Here is a 17,649-nt window from a genome sequence, read left to right on the forward strand (position 1 = left end):
TCAAAATGCAGAACAGTTTCCTGACTGATAATATTGATTTTCAGGACCAGAATTCTGCATATCAATGTAGGTTATATTTTTAGGGGCCCACATGACATTTTGCCATGCCAGACATTAAAATGTAAGGTCAATAAACTGATTTTGTTCACAAAGATCTTAAAGCTTATATCAACAGAGGCCATGCTGAGTCCTCTCAAAGACATGGAAAATGAGATCTCTGTAATCTAACACCATTGTTCTGTGCCATATCTGACCTGAATGGCTACACTTTGGTGTTGTTACGCACACCAGATTGTCTCCCAAAACATCAGCAATATTACATTGTTTTCATAAGACACAGTGCGGGACCATAGGCTGTGCCTCCCACAAATTCACGTGAGAAATCGGGTGCACACACACACACACACACACACACACACACACACACACACACACACACACACACACACACACACACACACACACACACACACACACACACACACACACACACACACACACACACACACACACACACACACACACACACACACACACGCACACACACATTTTCTCTCTTTCTCTCTCTTTCTCTCTCTCCTGGATCATTAATGAGCATCAGGTCAGAGTGGAGGGGTGTTGTGATGGTATAACCCCTGGATGGGTCCCTCCAGCCCCCCGTCAGTCAGTCAGTTAGTCAGTTAGGGCCCTGTGAGGAGAAAAGAGGACGGTGCATCCGGGGCCATGTTCCCCTGTCATCCATCATGGGCAGTAATGGAGAGTTTCTGGAGAAGTCTGTGTCTAGCCTGCGTTAAACCACAGCGATGACAACCATCCACATTCTACCCCCTCTCACGCCATCTCTCACTCTCTCTCTCACCCTCTCACCCTCCCTCCCTGTCCCCACATGTGTTACTAAGCTTTCCGAAAGGGTTCACCGCATTCCCCCTAACTGGTGCAGAGCCGGTGGACCCATATGCAATCTGCCATATTGAACGGGCACTAAGTTGGATCTATGAGTACCCTGTATTTTCTGTACACGTCAGTCCAGATTCAGTGAGACACCAAACAACTGCTTTCGAGGTGAGGGTATACAAACGCACACATCCGACACCCACTATGTGTCAACAGGCTCCGGCCCGGGTTGATTAATGAGCATGCGGCCCAATGAATGTTTCCTTGTTTTAATTGGGCTGATGACGATGTCACCGTGTTATTTTGACTCTCCCAAAGTCCCAGAGCACTCCCATCAGCCATCACAAGCACATAGGGGGGACCTGTCATACATCAGACAGGAAGATAATGGCCCTTTTTCCCACTGATTCATCCATCCACCGCTCCTGAACCTTGAACTCTGATATCCACATATACAGTGCCATCAGAAAGTATTCATACCCCTTGACTTATTCCACATTTTGTTGTGTTACATCCTGAATTCAAAATTGATTACATGTATGTTTTGTCTCACCCATCTACACACAATACCCCATAATGACAAAGTCAAAACATGTTTACATATTTTTTTGGCAAATTTATTGAAAATGAAATGCAGAAATATCTCATTTACATAAGTATTCACACCTCTGAGTCAATACATGTTAGAATCACCTTTGGCAGCGATTACAGCTGTGAGTCTCTAAGAGCTTTACACACCTGGATTGTACAATATTTGCCCACTATTATTTTCAAAATTCTTCAAGCTCTGTCAAATTGGTTGTTGATCATTGCTAGACAACCATTTTTAAGTCTTAAGTTTAAGTCAATACTGTAACTCGGCCACTCAGGAACATTCACAGTCTTCTTGGTAAGCAACTCCAGTGTAGATTTGGCCTTGTGTTTTAGGTTATTGTCCTGCTGAAATGTGCATTCATCTCCCAGTGTCTGGTGGAAAGCAGAATGATCCAGGTTTTCCTCTAGGATTTTACCTGCGCTTAGCTCCATTCTGTTTATTTTTTATCCTGAAAAACTCCCCAGTCCTGAACGATTACAAGCATACTCATAGCATGATGCAGCCACCACTATACTTGAAAATATGGGGAGTGGTACTCAATAATGTGTTGTGTTGGATTTGCCCCAAACAAACACTTTTTATTCCTTCTTTTCACTCTGTAATTTAGCTTAGTACTGTGGAGTAACTACAATGTTGTTGATCCATCCTCAGTTTTCTCCTATCACAGCCATTAAACTCTGTAACAGTTTTAAAGTTACCGTTGGCATTGTGGTGAAATCCCTGAACGGTTTCATTCCTCTCCGGCAACTGAGTTAGGAACCATGCTCAGAGGGATATTTAATGTCTGCTTTTTTCTACCCATCTACCAATAAGTGCCCTTCTTTGCAAAGCATTAGAAAACCTCCCTGGTCTTTGTGGTTGAATTTGTGTTTGAAATTCACTGCTTGACTGAGGGACCTTACAATTACAGTGCCTTCAGAAAGTATTCACACCCCTTGACTTTTTCAGCTTGAATTTAAAAGGTATCAAATTTGTGTCACTGGCCTACACACAATACCCCATAACGTCAATTTGGAATTATGTTTAAATAATTTTGACTAATTCACTAAAAATTCAAATACGAAATGTCTTGAGTCAATAACTATTCAACCCCTTTGTTATGGCAAGCCTAAATATGTTTATTGGACTAAAAAAGTCACATACTAAGTTGCATGGACTCACTCGGTGTACAATAACAATGTTTAACATGATTTTTGAATGACTACCTCATCTCTGTACCCCACACATACAATTTCTTGTAAGGTCCCTCGAGCAGTCGAGCAGTGAATTTCAAACACAGATTCATTTACAACGTTATAGGTCCTCCATAATACTAACCTAATTGACAGAGTGAAAAGAAGGAAGCCTGTATAGAACAAAAAATATTCCAAAACATGCAAAGCAATTCACTTATTGTCCCGAATAAAAAGTGTTATATCTGAGGCAAATCCAATACAACACTTTACTGAGTACCACTCTCCATATTGTCAAGCATAGTGTGGTGGCTTCATCGTGTCATGGGTATGCTTGTAATCATTAAGGACTGGGAAGTTTTACAGGATAAAAAAGAAACGGACTGGAGCTAAGCACAGGCAAAATCCAAGAGGAAAACCTGGTTCAGTCTGCTTTCAAGCAAACACCGGGAGACAAATTCACCTTTCAGCAGGACAATAACCTAAAACATAAGGCCAAATATACACTGGAGTTGCATACCAAGATGAGATTGAATGTTCCTGATTGGCCTAGTTACTTAAATCGGCTTGAAAATCTATGGTAAGACTTGAAAATAGCTGTCTTGAAATGATCAACAACCAACTTGACCGAGCTTGAAGAATTAAAGAATAATAATGTGCAAATATTGTACAATCCAGATGTGCAAAGCTCTTAGAGGCTTACCCAGAAAGACTCAGCTGTAATCACTGCCAAAGGTGATTCTAACATGTATTGACGCAGAAGTGTAAATTCCTACATGAGATATTTCTGTGTTCCATTTTCAATAAATTTGCAAAATATTTCTAAAAACATGTTTTCACTTTGTCATTGTGGGGTGAGAGAATTAAAAAAAAAAAACATTTTCAATTCAGGCTGTAAGACAACAAAATGATGAATAAATCAAGGGGTATGAATACTTTCTCAAGGCACTATATCTGTATGTGTGGGGTACAGAGATGATTTTTGCACACAGTGTGATTCCATGTGCCTTATTATGTGACTTGTTAAGCAAATGTTTATTCCTGAACTTATTTAGGCTTGCCAAATACATTTCAGATGTTACATTTGACAAAACATCATTACACTTTGACATTATGGGATATCGTTTGTAGGTCACTGACAAAAAAAATCTAAATCTAAGCGATTTTAAATTCAGGCTCTAACACAATAACAAAAAAGTGGAAAACGTCAAGTGCTGTGAATACTTTCTGAAGGCCCTGTATAACCTATAACCCCGACCGTAATCCCCCAGCTACCAGGCATTTGTGACGCTAGTGCAGTACTGAAGTCCAAACCACACAGGTTAAGCCTGTATAATGCCTCGCATTAGATATTGTTCTCTTTTTTACTCAGATCAAAAGAGGGCTGTGAAAGTTCTCTATGGCTCGGCCAATCACTGGTCTCGTGAGTGTCAGGTTTCCCTTTCATCAAACCACAGAGCTGGAAAATCCACTTGGGTCTCTCGGGCTGGCCAATGACACAGAGACTGCTGCCAAGCTGGCCAATGGGACAGAGGCATTTTTTGTGTGAGTATGTTCTATGAGCCAGCTGCCTCAACACCAGACTACACTTACTTTCCCTTATGATACATGAGATAATCATCTGGTGTAGTACTGCACTTCAGCTTTGCTTGGCCACATTGCTGTTCAAACATGTGCGGAAACCCAGCAGAGTAGGTGTCCATTTGAACCTGTCTAGTTAATTAATGATCTCAAAGTTTGAAGAGATGGAGAACTTGAGGAATTGTTCCAAAATGATGGGCTGCAACAAGATCTCACAGTTGAACCAAATTTGACTTCAGATTCTGACGTTAATCCACATTTATCCAAACGTCAAATATTGAAGTGGCTCCGAACATCAAATTTTGAAGTTAAGTGTTAAGGTTTGGGATAGGGTTAAAACAAAAGTATGTGTCTTCCACTGGGATTGAACACGCTACCTTCGGATCCGGAGTCATGGGATTACCTCTACTACTTGATGGTAATAGCACTCACAGTTGCCCCTAGTGGCTGGGTTTGAAGGTGTTTCCCAACATTCTCAAGACATGGACAGATGTCCAATTTCGAAGTCAATCTTGAGCGATCGAGCTGTCCAATGACGTGGCCCTGGTCCTTTCTAAGTAGTCTTTCTGTCCATGTTGTCATTTGATTTATAAGTGCTACTGATTAATTTAATTTCCACATTTCCTCTCATTTGAAACAAGTTAAGATGTCATGGTCTGTGCATGCCGTGATTGTTCATCCATAGGTTTCCTGGCAATTGGCTTCCTTGAAATTAGGCCTATGCTATAGTACCCTATTGTGCTGCTTGACACAAAAAAAGTGTTTATTTCTAAATTGAATAAAGTAAAAGTTGAACTGCTAATAATATGGATAATGCCGTGTAATTATACAATTTAATACAATATTTATAAATTTGAAAGGAGATACTGTATTATGCGTTGACATTATTAATACAGGAATTTGTATTACATGCCCAGATTGCCACAGTGGGCCTACAATTTTAACAAATAGAAAATGCAAATGTTTTTCTCCACATGAATAATAGATGAATAAATACATAATTGAATGAATAAACGAGCTTAGCTACATGTTTGGTGCACCCTCACTTAAATTTAGCAGATCTTTGTTCGAAATAATCAAACTTGAGTGTGTTTCAAGGCATAATTTATTAGCCTGAATTCTCTCATTTCGATGAGGCTATAGTTCATGTAGGACTAAATCTATAGGCTAATCAACTATATGGAAAGTATGGTCTTAAAAAACATTCCATTTTGGAATCATTGTGGGTATCGTTAGCGCACTTTTTAAAATAGGAAATAAGCCGTATGGTTATGCCTATATATTATTTCTAATTACATCTAATATCCTCCATAAAATATCCTCCATAGGTCTATTATGAATTAGGTTGACAATGGTTATGGTTTAATGTTTTTATTTGGGGACAGGCATGTAGACTAATCATTTTTGGAGACAAAGTTACAACTTTTAAATCAAACATCTTCGTTTGAAAAGACGATTTCATAAAAAAAAAATATATATATAATTGAGTTTAAGATATGGGCTATAGTCTACTATAATATGACGGACAACAGCAATTCGCAACATGTATAATTTCGATAGCTAACTCCTACATGCAACTCACCACTTCTTTCCTAAATGTTTCCTTTTAAGCGCACATAGACTTCGTAGCGTATTGATTTAATGAGCGGGTGGCAGATTGATCTGCAACGAAGTGGCCCCTTGTTTATTGGTCGACTTGTCCGTAGGGCTGAGAACCTGAAGTCTCTCCCGGGTGGCCCAAATTCCAGGTGCCCTTACACTTCCACAACACCCCGCTGCTTTCATTACTTGCTGCAGAATGGTTTTGATCATGTTTGCAGCTAACATAAACCCTGACCACACACTTTTGGCGCCCTTTGGGTAAAAGTAAGGGGCATTTTTACGCTGCCCGGAGAGGGAGAGGGGGGAAAGAACACCAAGAAGTTGACCGGTGGTCGCTATCGCCTCAGATTGTCAGACATGAACATAACAGATTTGATTGTGTCTGCCTGCCACGTCGTATTTCATAATTCGATGACCAATTCGATGACCAAATGTCATACCAAAAATACACAATTAGTATCCCCTTGTGTAACAAGTTCTTAGGCTATTTCGTCTCCAGAGTTCATGAAGTCGTGAAGCTCTCCACAATTAGTTGCAATTTTACACTTATGTGTAGTTGATGCATTATGCACTATGCACTATGCACAAGTCACAGATAGGCTAACATTGCACAGAAAGTAAAGGAACGGGGCACTTAGTCAGTTGTACAAATGAATGCATTCAACTGAAATGTGTCTGCCGCGTTTAACCCAACCCCTCTGAAAGTACAGAACGGTTCATCAGGTTACTACTCCATGCAGGACATTGCTAAAATAACTACCAAAATAATGGAAACACCAACATAAAGTATCATAATAGCCAGAACAGCTTCAATGCACCTTGTTATCGATTCTACACGTTTCTGGGACTTTATTGGAGGGACGTGAAATCATTCGGGTCAATTCCATATGTGTGTGTTTTGTTGATGGTGGTGGGAAACACTTTCTCGGGAACTACTGCATAATCTCCCATAAATGTTCAATTGTGTTGAGATCTGGGTACAGAGATGACCATGGGATATGGTTTACATCGTTTTTATGCTCACCAAACCATTCAGTGACCATTCGTTTCTTGTGGATTGTCATCCTATGGGGGCATAACCATGGTAGCCAAAATAAAGGCGCCTTGTTTTGGTGCATAGACATACAGACTAGACCCCCCCCACTCACACTCACACCAGGTCTACTACTACTCCACCCCATAGACCAGCCAGTGCTCAACCCCCACACAGACACATCTAACCCTATCCCACCCCCATCCTCTCCCAGACAGCTGATAACCAGGGTTTTAAGATTCCTGACAATTTATCAGCAGCACTGGCCTGGTTACTGGCCAGCTCTCTCTCTCTCTCTCTCTCTCTCTCTCTCTCTCTCTCTCTCTCAGTTCTGAGTACATTTAAAAGGAAGAGTTAGAAGGGAGTCTGCATGTGAAAACACTAATGTTGGGGAGACTTGTTTGAAAAGATAAAACAATTCTTCTATTGAGGGTAACCCTGCTCTACTTCATTTTTGATTGCATGTGTCTGCTCTTCTAGAACCCCCTCTCTCCTGACATCTGCCTTCTAGGTTCTCTCTCTCTCTCTCTCTCTCTCTCTCTCTCTCTCTCTCAGCTACAGTATATATGCCATTTAGCTGACGCTTTTATCCAAAGCGACTTACAGTCATGTGTGCATACATTCTACGTATGGGTGGTCCCGGGAATCGAACCCACTACCCTGGCGTTACAAGCGCCATGCTCTACCAACTGAGCCACAGTAGCCTTTGCTCTCACATCCCAATACACTCACAGCCTCATAATGAGAGGAAGTACACAGCTAAGCCCTGCTTGTAAAGGTAATCTCCTCTCTTCTGACTGTTGCAGCCATGAAGCCTCTTGCCAGACCACCAGCAACCGGTTCTTGGGTTACACCACTAGATTACACTATCGCTGGAGCTAGGGGCTCCATGTCAGCTCTGCTCAAATGGGACGCGACCATACCTGGGTTCACATATATGAAAAATCATTCAATACCTTGAGCGTTTGCTTAAGCTTACCTGGAGAGCCGATAAGTTTGCGAGACTCTCCCTCCCTTCAGCAGTCCTATTATAGCAGCTGTAATAAACACTGGATAGTTTTAATGACATTGACTCCAACGTGCTGCTGATAGCAAAGGTGCTCCCGGGAAGACAACTTTAGATCGCAATGTCGAATAGCAGCTCCTCTATTTCAACTAACTGTACTCCTACTGTCTGTTGTGTTCGTTTCAACGTGTTTCTGAGTGGTAAATTGACCAATGAGAGAGAGCGGACTGCTCATATATTGGTCTCATATTGCAATATGGCTCAGTCATAATGTAGTACTTTGGGTGTTGATATCCACATAAATCAACCAACACACGATCCAAACCCAGCCGAGTGTCATATAGCGTCAACAATGATTTGCTAGGACTTTCAAGTACACCCAAATCCTACAGCTGTGTTTGGCTACAGTTGTAAATGAAATTACTGCTCTGTGAAATTTAAGAGCAATGAGCCCACTCCTGTGTTTGCTGTCACTATGGAAACCAGAATGCCCCGTCGTAATTCAGAACAATACATTGCCGTAGATTGCTGATGTATAAACTAGTTGACACATGCAATGCAACATGTAGGAAATCATAATCAATTGCATCGGCCGTCAATTATGTTTTGTGTAAATTAAAATGTATTGATTCTGTATTTATTTATACAATGATTTTACCCAGAAATGTAGAAGTATAATTCAAAAATCTGGTCTATAGAAAAAATAAACCACACTATGTTGAGCTTTTTCTATATAATTTACACGGTTTTCCTGGCGTTGGCTGCTCAAAACTCAATAAAAATGTTGAAACAAAACTTAACATAAGTCGGGAAAGAGATGACATTTTCCAAGAAAACCACAACGATACAACTGTCAAAGTCCATCGAATTTGGGATTACAGTGGAACACAAATCAAATTCACTACAGCCTCTGGGAAGACTCTTTCTTTCTCTGTTACTGTTCAATACCTCTATTTCCACTGCTTATTGGAAGTGGAAGGAAATGTGAATGGTCTCATTTCAAGGGCAGGCTCACTTGACGGAACATGTAATATAAGTCAATGTGATATGCGACTGCTTAGCCCCTGAATAACATAAAGCATATTTAGAAACCGAGGGTGAAATCTTGGAGACGTGCATATACAGGCTGTGACCCTGGATAACAGACAAGCCTGCAGTAAAAGTTACATTGACGCCTATATGAAATGTAATATAAGTTGCAGCCATATTGTCTGACTCCACAGGGAACACTTGTGGATAGGGGAAATTATTCTTATTGGAATAACATGTATTTAACCACAGACGTGGGGTGTAATTTCCTTCTCCACAAAGTGCTGTGGAGTTTTTTAGATTTTTTTAATGCCGGATGAGGTGTACGCAAATGTAACTAAATACTGACCTCTTGTGGTTAAGAAATAGCTTCAATACACACAAGCCTTCTGACAAAGACGGATCTATTGGAGATTCTGGCACTGGCCGTACAATTAATATCGTGCCATTCTTGATGGATTACATTGTATAGCACTTTTCCCTAGGTCTGAATGTTTTTTCAAAACCTATCAATAACTCACATTTCCCATAGACAAAACAATGATCTTGCATTTCTTATTTTCTCCTCTCGCCCTCTACACTACAGCCAACCAATCAACCAGTCAGAAGTGAAACAGTCCAACTGAAGACTATGGGACCATGGAGATGGCGGCAAGACCACCATTCTGTCCATAATAATCAACTCGAATATGTAGGCTACATATTGTTTGAGAAATTCATTTCTGAGTTAAAGGGACAGTCTTCAGTTGAAACAATTACAAAGTGGACACCCCGCCTCTGTATTGGTACAAAAAAAAACGGAGGGAAGGGCCTGGAGAAATGTAACCACTCTAAAATGCATAGATAACGCAATGGATGCAAGGACTGACCACCCAATATATCAAAGTATGTTTTGTAGCTAAATATGTGTATACCAATACAATTGGTTTTGGTTTGTTTGTTTGTTTACATTTGCAATGTTTACAAACATTGGAGTAAAACAAGCTTATATTTTGGTTCTGATGGGGTACGACAGTTGAACTTAGCTTAGCTTATGTTATATTCTTCAAGAATCAATGGGCAACAGGTATTCATACTCCTTGACTTTTTAAACATTTTGTTGTGTCTTCAGAAAGTCTTCATACTCCTTGACTTTTTAAACATTTTGTTGTGCCTTCAGAAAGTCTTCATACTCCTTGACTTTTTACACATTTTGTTGTACCTTCAGAAAGTCTTCATACTCCTTGACTTTTTATACATTTTGTTGTGCCTTCAGAAAGTCTTCATACTCCTTGACTTTTTAAACATTTTGTTGTGCCTTCAGAAAGTCTTCATACTCCTTGACTTTTTAAAAATTTTGTTGTGTCTTCAGAAAGTCTTCATACTCCTTGACTTTTTAAACATTTTGTTGTGCCTTCAGAAAGTATTCATACTCCTTGACTTTTTAAACATTTTGTTGTGCCTTCAGAAAGTCTTCATACTCCTTGACTTTTTAAACATTTTGTTGTGCCTTCAGAAAGTCTTCATACCCCTTGACTTTTTAAACATTTTGTTGTGCCTTCAGAAAGTCTTCATACTCCTTGACTTTTTAAAAATGTTGTTGTGTCTTCAGAAAGTCTTCATACTCCTTGACTTTTTAAACATTTTGTTGTGCCTTCAGAAAGTATTCATACTCCTTGACTTTTTAAACATTTTGTTGTGCCTTCAGAAAGTCTTCATACTCCTTGACTTTTTAAACATTTTGTTGTGTCTTCAGAAAGTCTTCATAATCCTTGACTTTTTAAACATTTTGTTGTGCCTTCAGAAAGTCTTCATACCCCTTGACTTTTTAAACATTTTGTTGTGCCTTCAGAAAGTCTTCATACTCCTTGACTTTTTACACATTTTGTTGTGTCTTCAGAAAGTCTTCATACTCCTTGACTTTTTAAACATTTTGTTGTGCCTTCAGAAAGTCTTCATACTCCTTGACTTTTTACACATTTTGTTGTGCCTTCAGAAAGTCTTCATACTCCTTGACTTTTTATACATTTTGTTGTGCCTTCAGAAAGTCTTCATACTCCTTGACTTTTTATACATTTTGTTGTGTCTTCAGAAAGTCTTCATACTCCTTGACTTTTTAAACATTTTGTTGTGTCTTCAGAAAGTCTTCATACTCCTTGACTTTTTACACATTTTGTTGTGCCTTCAGAAAGTCTTCATACTCCTTGACTTTTTACACATTTTGTTGTGCCTTCAGAAAGTCTTCATACTCCTTGACTTTTTACACATTTTGTTGTGGTGCCTTCAGAAAGTCTTCATATTCCTTGACTTTTTAAACATTTTGTTGTGCCTTCAGAAAGTCTTCATACTCCTTGACTTTTTAAACATTTTGTTGTGTCTTCAGAAAGTCTTCATACTCCTTGACTTTTTACACATTTTGTTGTGTTACAAAGTGGGATTCAAATTCAAAAAATGTATGGAAAATAAAACATTAATTTATCTTGATTAGCTAAGTATTCAACCCCCTGAGTCAATACATGTTAGCATCACCTTTGACAGCTGTGTGCAATAATAATAACATGATGCAGCCACCACCGAGCGGTACTCAGTGATGTGTTGTGTTGGATTTGCCCCAAACATACAGTAATGTTTTGTATTCAGGACATAAAGGAACATTTCTTTGCCACATTTTTTTCACAATATTACTTTAGTGCCTTATTGCAACAGGATGCATGATTTGGACTATTTTTATAATGTACATGCTTCCTTCTTTCACTGTCCTTTAGCAATTTAGGTTAGTATTGTGGAGTAACCACAATGTTGTTGGTCAATTTCTCCTATCACAACCATTAAACTCTAACTGTTTTAAAGACGCCATTGGCCTCATGGTGAAATCCTTGAGCGTTTTCTTTCCTCTCCGGCAACTGAGTTGATGCCTGAATCTTTGTTGTGACTGGGTCTATTGATACACCATCTAAAGTATCATTTTTTGTAAAAATCCATCTACCAATAAGTGCCCTTCTTCGCAAACAATTGGAAAACCTCCCTAGTCTTTGTGGTTGAATCTGTGCTTAACATTCACTGCTCGACTAAGGGGCCTTACAGATAATTGTATGTGTGGGGGTACAGAGATGAGGTAGTCATTTAAAAGTCATGTTAAACACTTTTATTGCACACAGAGTGAGTCCATGCAACTTATTGTGTGACTTGTTAAGCAGGTTTAACTCCTGAACTAATTTACGCTTGCCATAATAAAAGGGTTGAATGCTTTATTGACTCAAGACATTTCAGCTTTTAATTTTTAATGAATTTGTAAACATTTCTAAAAACATAATTCCACTTTACGATTATGGTGTATTGTGCGTACATCAGTGACAAAAAAAATCTACATTTAATCCATTTTAAATTCAGGCTGTAACACAACAAAATGTTGAAAAAGTCAAGGGGTGGGAATACTTTCTTAAGGCACTGTATCATTCATTTATAAATACACAAATGGATGTAGGATCTCAATTTGAGCCAGTTTGATACAGCATGAGAATAATACTGCAGCAACAGGAAATGTGGATTATAATTAACAGACATTTTTGTTGGGGTTGATAGATTTTTCTTAGGGCAAATCAAGTCTGATATTTCTAAGTGGAAATGACTAACTTTAGAAGCTGTTTTAAAACTGAAGTTTAAAGTATCCTGCTGTGCATGAATATGCTCACAAAAAAATGATCAAATTAAGATCCTACATCTGTAGCAACTGCAGATTACCCGTAAATGTATAATGCATGATCATGCATAATGAATAATTATAGAAGGTAACAACATAATAAAGGCATTCAACTTTTCCCTAACCAATAAGACAAACTCTGTGAAGTCGCCAGTGTGAAAATGTACCACAAGATGGTGCTATATCACTAACAATCACTTGAAGAGTACTGGTAGCCTCAATCAATACCATTTACACTGAACAAAAATATAAATGCAACATGTAAAGTCCTGGTCCCATGTTTTATGAGCTGAAATTAAAACATCTCTGACATTTTCCATATGCACAATAAGCTTATTTCTCTCAAATATTCTGCACAAATCGGTTTACATCAAAGTTAGTGAGCATTTCTCCTTTGCCAATATCATCCATCCACCTAACAGGTGTGGCATATCAAGAAGCTGATTAAACAGCATGATCATTACACAGGTGCACCTTGTGCTGGGGACAATAAAAGGCCACTTTAAAATGTGCAGTTGTGTCACACAAACACAATGCCACAGTTTCCACTTTAAACAAATCAAGCTGTATTTACTTTGTGTTGTACAGATTCCAAAAATTGAGAAATGGCCTTTCAGGGCTCTGAAAGTATATCATACTAAATAAAAGATGGCATTTTGCAGTTGACGCGTAATGATGTAATTGACACTGTAGTGGGTGTTTCGTGCTCTTCTATAGATGGGCCTTGTTTCATTGGATCAGACGAGTTAATTTTAAAACAAGTTTATTAAGACAAATGTTATATTTTGATTGGCCTATTGTAGCTCAATAAGTATGGGAGACTAGGGATGGTTGTAACACAGGATAGTTGTAACACTCAATATCTCCAATCAGGAACAAGCTAGAATAATGTGACTCACTGTGCACATGCTCAGTTTAGTCCTCAACCCTCGAAGCAAGAGGTAAGAAAGTACTTTTTTTAACCAAATGTGTTTTTGTGATGGCATCACCTTGCTTTGTAGTTAGAGTCACCAAACTTATATGAGCTTTATAACCAGTGTGTGTAGATATGTTTGGTGTATAGTGAGCGAAAATATAAAATGCAACATGTAAAGTGTTGGTCCCATGTTTCATGAGCTGAAATAAAAGATCCCAGAAGTATTCCTCCAAAGCTCAGTTGTCCTGAGTCTGCACAACTCTGCCAGGACCTAGGATCAAGAGAGACACTTAAGTGTTTTAGTACTATATCTCTTGACACAATGATGAAAATAATCATGCTCTAAACCTTCAAGCTACATACTGGACCCTATTCCAACTGAACTACTGAAAGAGCTGCTTCCTGTGCTTCGCCCTCCTATGTTGAACATAATAAACGGCTCTCTATCCACCGGATGTGTACCAAACTCACTAAAAGTGGCAGTAATAAAGCCTCTCTTGAAAAAGCCAAACCTTGACCCAGAAAATATAAAAAACTATTGGCCTATATCGAATCTTCCATTCCTCTCAAAAACTTCAGAAAAAGCTGTTTGCGAAGCAACTCACTGCCTTCCTGAAGACAAACAATGTATACGAAATGCTTCAGTCTGGTTTTAGACCCCATCATAGCACTGAGACTGCACTTGTGAAGGTGGTAAATGACCTTTTAATGGCGTCAGACCGAGGTTCTGCATCTGTCCTCGTGCTCCTTGACCTTAGTGCTGCTTTTGATACCGTCGATCAGCACATTCTTTTGGAGAGATTGGAAACCCAAATTGTTCTACACGGACAAGTTCTGACTTGGTTTAGATCTTATCTGTTGGAAAGATATCAGTTTGTCTCCGTGAATGGTTTGTCCTCAGACAAATCAACTGTAAATTTTGCTGTTCCTCAAGGTTCCATTTTAGGACCACTATTGTTTTCACTATATATTTTACCTCTTGGGGATGTCATTCGAAAACATAATGTTAACTTTCACTGCTATGCAGATGACACACAGCTGTACATTTCAATGAAACACGGTGAAGCCCCAAAATTGCCCTCGCTAGAAGCCTGTGTTTCAGACATAAGGAAGTGGATGGCTGCAAACTTTCTACTTTTAAACTCGGACAAAACAGAGATGCTTGTTCTAGGTCCCAAGAAACAAAGAGATCTTCTGTTGAATCTGACAATTAATCTTGATGGTTGTACAGTCGTCTCAAATAAAACTGTGAAGGACCTCGGTGTTACTCTGGACCCTGATCTCTCTTTTGACGAACATATCAAGACTGTTTCAAGGACAGCTGTTTTCCATCTACGTAACATTGCAAAAATCAGAAACTTTCTGTCCAAAAATGATCCAAAAAATGAATCCATGCTTTTGTTACTTCTAGGCAAGACTACTGCAATGCTCTACTTTCTGGCTACCCGGATAAAGCACTAAATAAACTTCAGTTAGTGCTAAATACGGCTGCTAGAATCCTGACTAGAACCCAAAAAATGTATCATATTACTACAGTGCTAGCCTCCCTACACTGGCTTCCTGTTAAGGCAAGGGCTGATTTCAAGGTTTTACTGCTAACCTACAAAGCATTACATGGGCTTGCTCCTACCTATCTTTCCGATTTGGTCCTGCCATACATACCTACACGTACGCTACGGTCATAAGACGCAGGCCTCCTAAATGTCCCTAGAATTTCTAAGCAAACAGCTGGAGGCAGGGCTTTCTCCTATAGAGCTCAATTTTTATGGAATGGTCTGCCTACCCATGTGAGAGACGCAGACTCGGTCTCAACCTTTAAGTCTTTACTGAAGACTCGTCTCTTCAGTAGGTCATATGTTTGAGTGTAGTCGGGCCCAGGAGTGGGAAGGTGACCGGAAAGGCTCTGGAGCAACGAACCGCCCTTGCTGTCTCTGCCTGGCCGGTTCCCCTCTCTCCACTGGGATTCTCTGCCTCTAACCCTATTACAGGGGCTGAGTCACTGGCTTACTGGTGGTCTTCCATGCCGTCCCTAGGAGGAGTGCGTCACTTGAGTGGGTTGAGTCACTGACGTGATCTTCCTGTTTGGGTTGGCACCCCCCTTGGGCTGTGCCGTGGCGGAGATCTTTGTGGGCTATACTCGGCCTTGTCTCAGGATGGTAAGTTGGTGGTTGAAGTTATCCCTCTGTGGGGGCTGTGCTTTGGCAAAGTGGGTGGGGTTATATCCTGCCTGTTTGGCCCTGTCCGGGGGTTTCATCGGATGGGGCACACAGTGTCTCCTGACCCCTCCTGTCTCAGCCTCCAGTATTTATGCTGCAGTAGTTTATGTGTAGGGGGGGCTAGGGTCAGTCTGTTATATCTGGAGTACTTCTCCTGTCTTATCCGGTGTCCTGTGTGAATTTAAGTATGCTCTCTCTAATTCTCTCTTCCTTGCTCTCTCTCAGAGGACCTGAGCCCTAGGACCATGCCTCAGGACTACCTGGCATGATGACTCCTTGATGTCCCCAGTCCACCTGGCCGTGCTGTTGCTCCAGTTTCAACTGTTCTGCCTGCGGCTATGGAACCCTGACCTGTTCACCAGATGTGCTACCTGTCCCAGACCTGCTGTTTTCAACTCTCTAGAGACAGCAGGAGTGGTAGAGATACTCTTAATGATCGGCTATGAAAAGCCAACTGACATTTACTCCTGAGGTATTGACTTGCTGCACCATCGACAACTACTGTGGTGATTACTATTTGACCATGCTGGTCATCTATGAACATTTGAACATCTTGGCCATGTTCTGTTATAATCTCCACCCGGCACAGCCAGAAGAGGACTAGGTTTCTTCCTAGGTTTTTGCCTTTCTAGGGTTGTTTTTCCTAGCCACCGTGCTTCTACACCTACATTGCTTGCTGTTTGGGGTTTTAGGCTGGGTTTCTGTACAGCACTTTGAGATATCAGCTGATGTAAGAAGGGCTATATAAATCAATTTGATTTGATTTGAATAAGCATCAACCGCAAAATGCCATCATTTATTGAGTATGTATGCTTTCAGAGCCCGAAAGGCCATTTCTCAGTTTTCGGTAGCTGTATAACACAACGTAAATACCGCTTGATTTGTTTAAAGTGGAAACTGCAATGGATAAAACTGTGCTGCCGTCCAATAAGAAGCCATTGATTTAACACACGAAGTAGATGATTCAATTTGGCTGTGACGGATACTTTCACAGCCAACAGCTCTATCAGCAGTCAGTGGAGCTCCTCTGCGTGTCAACAAGGAAAGGAGCCAAGTCAAGGCAAAGGTTACAGCTATAGAGAAACTTGCATTTCCCTTCCAACTGGTTCATTTACTGCATGCATCACTTGCATTTCATTACACCCAGACAGACACTCCATTTAAACAGTACGAGAATCCACCACGTCTGATTGCAACACTCACAGCAATTTCAGATGCTTTAGAGAGTTTCAGTGAAAGGCAACATTCAGTATCAGGCATTCATTCATTCGCTCTTGGATGGTTGTCTATTGAAATGCAAAATGGCTGATATACAACCAATTAAAATAAAATAAAAACACATTGAAAACACCTTTACTAAAAATATAGCCTACTACTTCAAGCCTCCTAAATTGGTTTTATACATTATTCTGGATGTGAACAAACGCTGCTTGTCCGCCAGACTGTAAAACCATGATTCAGACCCCGTTCATGTACTTTTCCACAGCATATATGAACTAAATCTGTCTGAGACTGAGAGGTTTGGTCTGGATCACTCCCCAATGCTGGCCTCCTCTCTTAGCCCTGTACCGTCCTGGCATGTAAACATGGCATTATTGTCGTGCTTGTGCAGAGTGCAGACTTAATCAATGCCCTTGGTTATTTCTCTGGTTTACAGGCTGAGAGGAGAGAGGGGAGAGATGGTCATACTCTTAGCATGGGGTAGAGTAGGGATAAAGACTCCTCTGTTTTCTGTTTTATACTTACTAAATGTACCCAATGAAAACGGGTCAGAAGCTACTGCCGTTCCTGAGGAGAGCACTAAATAAGGTAGGGGCTAATTTAATCAGCTGATAATGTTATGTAATTGGAAATATAATAATGATGGGGAGCATTAATTATAAATCGATTATTAATAAAGAATCAATAGTTTTCGATTTTGCATTC

At 40.0% G+C, this 17,649-nt stretch overlaps 1 protein-coding gene across 3 annotated transcripts in view; it reads left to right on the top strand.

Annotated features, from left to right (window-relative positions):
• The window catches only part of LOC118374335 (scrapie-responsive protein 1-like), a 40,185-nt gene that overhangs the window by 11,051 nt on the left and 11,485 nt on the right, over positions 1–17,649 (top strand). For 2 of the 3 annotated variants that reach the window (XM_052486702.1, XM_052486701.1), the window contains exon 2: positions 9,499–13,532. In XM_052486702.1, coding sequence (XP_052342662.1) covers positions 9,946–11,379 — 1,434 coding nt within the window. In that variant the 5' untranslated portion in view covers positions 9,499–9,945 and the 3' untranslated portion in view covers positions 11,380–13,532. Of the gene's footprint in view, positions 1–9,498; positions 13,533–15,948; positions 17,533–17,649 lie in introns of those variants that run through there. The other variant, XM_035760714.2, reaches the window with a different exon arrangement.

Source organism: Oncorhynchus keta, chromosome 29, assembly GCF_023373465.1.
Source record: "Oncorhynchus keta strain PuntledgeMale-10-30-2019 chromosome 29, Oket_V2, whole genome shotgun sequence".
Taxonomy (NCBI): Eukaryota; Metazoa; Chordata; class Actinopteri; order Salmoniformes; family Salmonidae; genus Oncorhynchus; species Oncorhynchus keta.